This window comes from Eupeodes corollae, chromosome 2 (genome assembly GCF_945859685.1).
Source record: "Eupeodes corollae chromosome 2, idEupCoro1.1, whole genome shotgun sequence".
Classification (NCBI taxonomy): Eukaryota; Metazoa; Arthropoda; class Insecta; order Diptera; family Syrphidae; genus Eupeodes; species Eupeodes corollae.
Genome location: NC_079148.1, coordinates 79229110 through 79237973, shown reverse-complemented (window position 1 = coordinate 79237973; position 8864 = coordinate 79229110). Strand labels below are relative to the sequence as shown.

The 8864-nt window shown below is 30.6% G+C and overlaps 1 protein-coding gene across 2 annotated transcripts in view; it reads left to right on the top strand.

Annotated features, from left to right (window-relative positions):
* Positions 1-1129: 1129 nt before the first annotated feature.
* LOC129948401 (partitioning defective 3 homolog) overlaps positions 1130-8864 on the top strand; it is a 95749-nt gene continuing 88014 nt past the window's right edge. For both annotated transcript variants that reach the window (XM_056059400.1, XM_056059397.1), the window contains exon 1: positions 1130-2338. In XM_056059400.1, coding sequence (XP_055915375.1) covers positions 2219-2338 — 120 coding nt within the window. In that variant the 5' untranslated portion in view covers positions 1130-2218. The remainder of the gene's footprint in view (positions 2339-8864) is intronic.

Below are 8864 nucleotides of genomic sequence, written 5' to 3'. Positions count from 1 at the left end.
TTCCGTATCTAAAAATATTGAGAATACACATTTTACGAAGTAAAACATCAACTGTCAACCTGTCAATTTCATTTTTTAATGACACTTTTAAAATTTAATGAGCCAAAAACGGACATTTAGTTTTAAAAGGGGTTTAAAAGCTTATTTACTTTAAAAACGCTTGGTGAAACCAAAACATCCCATTTTACAGTTTAAAATCTTGTTAAACGTTTAAAAGTTGTTTATGAAACTGGGCATTAGTTTATTTAATAAACAAGTTAATAAATTAAGCTCTTTATGTATTTTTCTCTCAAGTGAGATCAAGTGAAAACAAACATTCTAATACCAATTTGAAGTCGATTACTTTTTGTAAAATATAAATCCTTATTGGTTCATTTCGCAGTTGAAACATCTTTAAATTATTCTTTTTACCAGACGTTGAATTTAAAAATTGTATGTTTTAACTAATACATAATCTTGTGCCAATTAAAGAATCAAAATAATTTATTTGCGGATTGATTCGAATGACTCTATGACTCTTTTACTGTACCAGAACTGTCAACTCATTGAATTATGTAGTAAATGTGAATCTTTAACTTTTTTAACATAGAATAACGAGCACTAGAGACAAGTATTTGAAATTTATTAGCAGTGCATTACAGTACACCAGTCATGAATGATAGAATTAATTGGTGAATTACCTACTCAAAATTAAGTTTTTTTTTCAAAAATCGGTTCCAGTTCAATAAAAGACCATGTTATATGATATATAATGTTTCAAGTGTGAATAAACTCTTTATCAGGCCTCTTTAATTGAAAAAAAAATAAAATAAAACAATAATAGAATAAATTCATGCATAAAATTGTACGAATACAACAGTTATGATAGAGATTAAAATCATTATAAACAAATTATAAACAAAATTGAAACAAAACCGCATTTAAAAAATGCCATCCCAGTGCTGGTAACCTAAAAACTCAACGAACGAACAACAATCGTTAAAAATAAATAACTTGTTTTCAAAAAGTACAGCTTCTCCTCCGTCAGTTAAATCAAGTTCCCCTTCAACGAAAGGTGGTTTTCGGTTTGCTTGTGTGAGTGTTCGAGAGATTTGATTCGTTGTTTTATATGAAAATTTCAATTTCAAATGTAAACGAGTTGTTGACGAGAACGCGTGTGTAATCAATCGGTGTTGCGCGTACATTACCTGTTTTTCTTTTTGAAATCAAAACTATTATTTAATTACAATAAATACATCATTTTATTGCACGAACAAACAAAACAAAAAATGTGCATCATTAATCGATACGAGTAACGTTGATAATTATTTGCCACTCTTGTGGCATATAAGTGCAATAAAACGAAGTTTTTTTCTTATTTTTAAATTGAAAATAACTACGATCACTCATCCACCATCATCATCACCACTTGAGGAATTTTTTCAACAACACCTTTCGGAAGCAGTCCCAGCAGCACAGCACCCAGACCCAGAGAAGAAAAAACAAAGCGAGCTTAAACATTTTCTCGTTTGTGTGATTCATTTCTGTCGGTATTTCTTATTTAAAAATTGAATTGAATAAAATACCTGTGTTGAGAAATGATTTTATTGCATTAGTATCCTGTCAAAATTCGAAAAAAGGAAATAACACATAGTTTCTTCTTCGTCGTGATTTCTCAAACAGAAAACCCGTTCACATTTATCCACCGTGCATCTTGTAGTTTTTGTAAAATCCGTAGATTTTTTCTATGTTGCTGCCACAACAACGGTCGCCCGGAGCCGGAGGAAGCCAAGGTGCAGCATAAACAAAGGAATTTAATTGATCTACTCGCTATCGCTATTCGCTAGCGCTACTTGGTCTGTTGGCTCGTTCGGTTCGTTTCGGTACGTTTTGAATAGTTCCTGTTCCCCTTGTTCTATCCCTGTCGTGCACCCTATTTGGTTTTTTTCCAAACGGACAGCTGTCAAGTGTGTCCTTGTTTTTTTTTTTGTTTTGTGTTTGTTGCTCTGCATGTTTTGCTGTTTGGTCCTTTATCAACATTGCGGTGCGATGTTCTTGAACAACCTATATCTTTGCTATCAACATGTTGCTAATGCACTTGAAGTGAATTAACTAAAAAATAAATAAAATTTTACAAATTAAACACGGAGCGGAGCTTTTTTTGGTTGATCGAAGTTAATTTGCATTTTAATCAGTGTTCTTTAAAGTATTTATAAGTTGGTATCTATTGTAATACAAAATGAAGGTTACTGTTTGTTTTGGTTCGGTGCGCATCGTCGTACCATGTGGAAGTGGTGATTTACTAGTAAAGGATTTAATTCATGAGGCAACTAGACGTTATAAAAAAGCTGTTGGCAAGGTAAGTTTTATTATGTTTTGTTTTAGTTTTATTTTCTTGGTTTATTGGAATTTCAGTTTCAGTACACAAAAAGAAAAGGGATAATTTCTTACGTAATAAATTGAATTTTCGTGTAGGTATGATATAATTTGTTTAGTTTTATGTTCAATTACATGCATCAAATTTAAAAGAAATTTGTTCAGTTAATGTTTAAAGTTATTCTGATTACCAGACTCCACAGATATTAACGTCAGGCACGTGAAGATATTTAATCATTAAAGGTGATGCTTATAATTGAACTTGGCGATGTCTAAAGTAATAACCCTTTGTTCCTGAAGGTGTAAATTATATTTTGCACGAATGAATTTGATTTTCGTCATGAAACCTCTAGAAACATGCAGAAACAAATATCAATTTTAAGGTTTCATAGCAAAAATACTAGGAAACAAAAGGTTATAGAGGAAACCTATGTCATCAACAAATTATATAAAATACTGTTGATAGGTGCCCGTTCAAATTAGATGATCTACCTACCTAAACTTTTTTTAATCTGGTATTATTATCAATTTGTTTCATTATTTAACTGATATTGAAAAGTTTTAAAAAGGTAAGCTTCAAAGAAAAATATCTTTTCTCAGAATGAATATTAAATTAGGTATAGCTTTGTTATTTGTTTTCGTAATGAAATCGAATAATCAGTATCTCCTTTAAGAAAAGAAATGACTCACAAAATACACATGGTCAAACGATCAAAAATTCCATACACCACAAACAGTTAAGACCTGCATAGCTACCATTTTTACCTTGCTAGAAAGTGAAGACGCTTTAATAGTGTCGATCTAGCATTACTTACAAATAAATTTGCTCTATCATCTATTCAAGTATGTGATTCAAATAGAGATTAGAAAAAACTATGCGACTGTTGTTGGTATGTTGTATTGTATTTCTCTTCTAAATACAATTTAAATTATTTTAGTATCTTATTAGTTTTTGGAAATTCTTATTAGTTATAAAAGTCTTTACTTGACTCTTTATTCGTTACAAGAACAACGTTTATGTTCAAACCGTTTTGCCTTTTTACTGTTAAAAAGCAAAATTAAAAATATAAGGTTTTTCAATAAGGGCGGGTAGATGTTGTGTGTAGATGTCGTAGCGTTTGCTATGTTGCACCATTCTGCTGGAACCACATATCGCCTAGGTTCATATGGTTCAATTTGAGCCATAATAAATTACTTATCATCGTTATGTAGCGCTCGCTGTTGACGGTGACAGTCGTTTTCAAAAACGTACGGACCAATTACTCCACCGGACCAGAATCCACACCAATCGGTAACTTTATGATGATGCATTATCACATGGTGAACCTCGCATTGCTGTCGTCCCATAAACGACAATTTTGTTTTTAAAACAGCCATTCAAACAAAAATGCGCCTCGTCACTAAAGATGATTTTTCGGCCAAAATTGGGCTACTCTTCCAAACGATTCGAACGGTCCCAAGTCCCGACGCAAAAAGATATAATTTTTGAAGTTGGATTTGAATTAAGCCATCAAAACTCATTATAAAAGTGCAATTGCATGCTGGATAACTAACTCCAACTGATATATGTAAGTAATTCGCATTCATCTAGCAGCCGATGTTTTAAATGTGCCATGTGATCCACTGAGACCAAGAAAGATATTAACCAATTTTGACAAAATTTCGAAACGTATTATAAATTTGTCAAGTCTTGAGTCTATCTAGAATTATGGATTTGATCTGATTGTGTATTACTTACGTGCGATTAAGTATATATCAACGTCTCTTTGAATAAACAAGTACCTATGTAAGGGTTTTCATATCCTTACATTTTCGCTTTAGAAAATTGTCATTTCAAAATATAAAATCCATTAAAACGACAGAAAATAAAAATTGTGTGTGTATTTAAATTAAAAACGATTGCATAATTTATTAAAAAATATGAATACATTTTACAAATAAAAGTTAAAAATAAACGTAAGAAGAAAATTAATTTAAGTTGCGAAGCAACGCAAGTACAACTGTTCTTGTTGATTTATAAATATACCTAAATTGATTAGCTACTTGCTAACACTATCTTCTTTTTGATAAATAATTGTTGAACTAAAAATATGGGCGTTATTATCACGTTTCTTCTTATCATACTTACATACATATTTCGTCACAAATTGTAAATGATATCTCACATTGATAAAAAGCAACATTAATATTTAAGCTTTAACAACAAAAATAAAAATCCAGGTCATTCATTTCATTTGATAAGCAGGTGCATTATTTGTGGGTGGATAATTATACCTACTTTGTTGTTCTTATCTATTAAAGCTTGTTTATATGATTTTTAAGTTTTCTTGCCTGTAAGTTTCACTTTCATTTACCACTGAATATTTGTTTTTATATTGCAACCATTCCGCACCAACTCAGAAACACTTTACTTAAAATAGTAACATTTGTATGGAAATTCTTCCAATACACGAAATGGAACGTGTTTAAATTGAAAACAAGTAGCTTAGTTAATTGGTTTACAGTTTTATGTTACTGCACCAACTTCGCTCAAGTGATTTTTCCAGCTTCCCATCAAGAAGTGGAAATATGAACCACTTTCAATGGAAGACTTTTCAAATGGAGAACGGATTTACGGTACTTGAAACATGCTAATTGCGCAAAAAATGCTCCGTGCTCATGATGCACGGTAGATGAATTTTTGTTTTTTTTTTTTAGGAGGTACATGTGTTTTTGCGGGTGTAATGTTTGTAAAAAAAACAAACAGTTATAGGATAAAAAGTTATGTTTAAAAAATAAATGTACATTTATTACACGAAGCTTAGCCTATTGCTGTTTTCCTTTAAATGCGAGGGAAGAAATACTCTGAAAATAATATTCTTAATGCTCATTTAGAAAAAGTTTATATTTAAAAATGTTAATTTGTTGTTCGGATTGTTTTGATTACTTTGGAAAATAAAGGACCCTTAGAAAGGAATCTTGAATCAATTCACATTCTCTTGCGAGGAATTGGCTTGACCAAGATTAACACTCAGCCGATCTAATTGGGCACACAATCGCTGGTCCCTCAACACCTGCCATAACATGTATGTATAGTTAAAAGCCAATTCTTCATTGAATTAGGCCATCGGGGCGCAGTAGTAAATTTATTTATTGATCAATAAGATTATAAGTGAGGACCTTGACATTGTTCATTTTCATATTGACACATAGTCAAAAACGTCGGGACTAATGTTAACCTAGAGGGCCGTAAAATAATTCTTTCAACAAATAAAGACCAAAATGTTTATTGAAACATTATTTGTAAGGAACGGAGCTCGACTTCCATTTTGAACCAGATGTCTCTTAAAAATAAAAATTGTCTAATCATCAAAGGAAACCGTTTTCAGAAAAAAAATATTTCGATAACATTTTTATAATTAAAAATATCATAAAAATACAATGAGGCCACACATAAATGTTGATTATGACTCCATTTGAAAGGACAAGAACTTTAACTAGGGGTCAAAATGACTTATAACTCTAAACAATCAGACCGTAAGTGAGCCGTCTTGTTCTATCCATTTCGAATCTTTTTTTTTCAACGAAAAGAGGGATGTTAGATTCAAGAATGAAAATTTGAAGTATTGATAAAATTACAGTCTTGTGACCTCGTTTAATTTAATATTAAAAATAAATAAATTAGGTGGAGCAACATTCCATTGAGAACAAGAGCCTAGTGACTTTCAATTCTCAACCATTCCTGTGTGAGAGTAATGTTGTCGGGCAGGGCCGGACGAACGGTTTATTTGGGAAGAAACTTTTCATGACAAGAATTTCGCAAGTGGCCGTACCCGCGAAAAAAACTTGAGATGACACAGACAGGGTTTGAACCGAAGATCTCTGACATGACACTCCAATGTACTAATCATCAAGCTCCGGGTACTTTTTTTTAAATTTAATATTGCTGGCTAAATTTATGTAAATAATGAAAAAATTATTTTAAAACCCCGTCGAAAAATCGGCTGTAAGGAATCATTTCACTTATCATAATTTCTTAGTATCAAAAACCGATACTACACAAGATCAAAATTAAAAAATGTACTTTTAATTGCTTGACAAAGAATTATAACATTGTCCTTAAAGTGTGTCACTCACTATCGCATCAGTTAGCCAGAGCAGTTAACTTTCCAAAGATTTTCGAATTTAAATCTAGAACTCTCCAACATTCTATACTTACTAAGTGTGAAAAAAATGGATGAAAAAAAAAATCATAAAAATCACATAAACATGCAAACGAAAATTCCCAACATTTTAAAGTCGTTACCATTTTTAACTGGTTCCATGTGATGGTTTGCATGATTTTTTTATTATACATACCTAACTGGTTTTTTTCGTTTTGACATTATTTGCAGACATGAACAATTGTTGAGGATTGCTTTAACTGAACTGGTATAATTCTTACTATATGCTAGGTAGACATGCACCTACCTTAATTGTGTAACCATTTCATTGAGATTTTTCAATGCGACACACAATGGGACATTTTCTATTGTGACAAATCGAAAACTTTACATCTTTATGGATTTCTGACTTTAATTCAAAATTGAAGAGAAAGAAAATTTTAAGTATGTTTCAAGAACGTATAAAATGTTAAACAATTTGGCGTAACTTTAGCTTTGCAAGAAAAATTTTTGTTATTTATCACATTTGACAACTGAGAAATTGTGGTTTGACAAATTTACAAAAAGTTACATTCTTATGCTTGGAGCATAGAACAAAAATCTTAAAGATATAATTTTTGATGTTATAAGAGCGGATTGGTTATGAAAAATTTAGTGAATGAAATTTAATCCATAGCCTTGGCGGCCATTTGGCGTTTTTTTTAAATATCAAAATAAAATCTCTTTTTCTTTGATCCTGTTTGATTTTATTCCAGTTTATGAACGGATTGGTCCACTGTTTATCGGTGACGGTGGTATCTTGTGATGTGTGTACCGGAACTTGAGAACACAATTATTATTCTTCCGCTCATCGCATATCTTCTTTATTTTTTGATCTGTAACAAATTCTGTATATTATTATATATGAAAAAGACATTTATTTTTGAAATAAAAACTGATTGTGCAATAACGGTTCTTTGTCAAACATTTGAACTTATGTACCCCAAAAATACTCGACTTAAGCATTTAAGATTCAACTTTTTATATTTAAAACAAACTGTTGTGTCACGGCTTGGAACGTGTACTAGATAATCGAATATTTGACGTTTAGAAGTGGGTTTGTTGTGCTGTAGTTGTTTGGGTTTCATTCTTTTATTCTTGACAATAAGACAATTGATTTCGCTAAAAAATCAATAAACAATTATATCATTGTTGTGCGGGTGTTCATCCATTCTGTTTCTTGTTATCTATTTAATAATTGATTACCTTGAGCATTTTTGTATGAAGTGAGAAAAATAAATTAAAAAATTATGTAGGTAATTATACAATTTTCCAAAAATGGATATTTTTTACAATCGCCTCCACGAGAAATTATATTTTTAACTTGCTATAGGAAGTTATTGTAATCAATTCGATGTGTCGCATTGAAAATGTTGACATTTTTCGACTTTCTGAATCTCTTGAATCTAAATCGAAGATTTATAGAGAGATGTCTGTGTTTGCTTCCGTACGTTTGGGAAACTATTTTTTATACATAAAAAAAAAAACTGAAAAAAATATTGTCACCTCGAACATTTAACGAAAAAAATGGGTTTATCTCCAAAATTAATAATTGATGCAATGCAGAATAACTTTTTTGACACCTGATTAAATTTTGAGAAAATTCGAATTGATAGCTTTTTTCAAAAAAAAATAAAAAGCTTAAAAAACATTACTAAAAGTTGGTAAAAAATTATTTTCGGCTCAAATACTTAAAAAAAATTAAATCTCTTGCCTTCATTTAAATTTTTATAAAAGTCCAACTGTCAGTTCTTTCATACAAATTTTATTCCACAAAAAATACTACGAAAATTGGTAAAAATTGATGTTCCATTTTCGATACCTGAATAAATAAAGGTATTGACTTCAAAATGATTTCATTGTGTGCTAAGTTTTGTTGGTAACGGAAAACAATGGTTTTAAAAAATCCAATGCTTATTACATAAGAAATAATAACTATCAAAAATGCCACTTAAAATCTCTGGAACGAAACCAGGTATTGAAATTAAACTTATTTCATCACATAAAATAAATAGCGTTGCTAACGTTTAGTTATTTTATTAGAAAAATTCAATTGACAACCTTCTTACAAAACACGAAACCCTACACAAACAACAACAAAATTATAAGAAATAGTTTTCGACTCCAGTATTAATGGAACAAAGAAAGATATATACTTCAATTTTTTTAATTTCACACAGAATATTGTTATTCATATTTCGTTAAACTTTTAGACCAATTGACAGACAAGATGAGAAATTATTAGTGTGGGTCGTATTCCAGCCCCTTTTAAAATAATACTTGTCGTTCCTATTATCGAATAAGTCCAATGCAAAAAACTACTTTGGA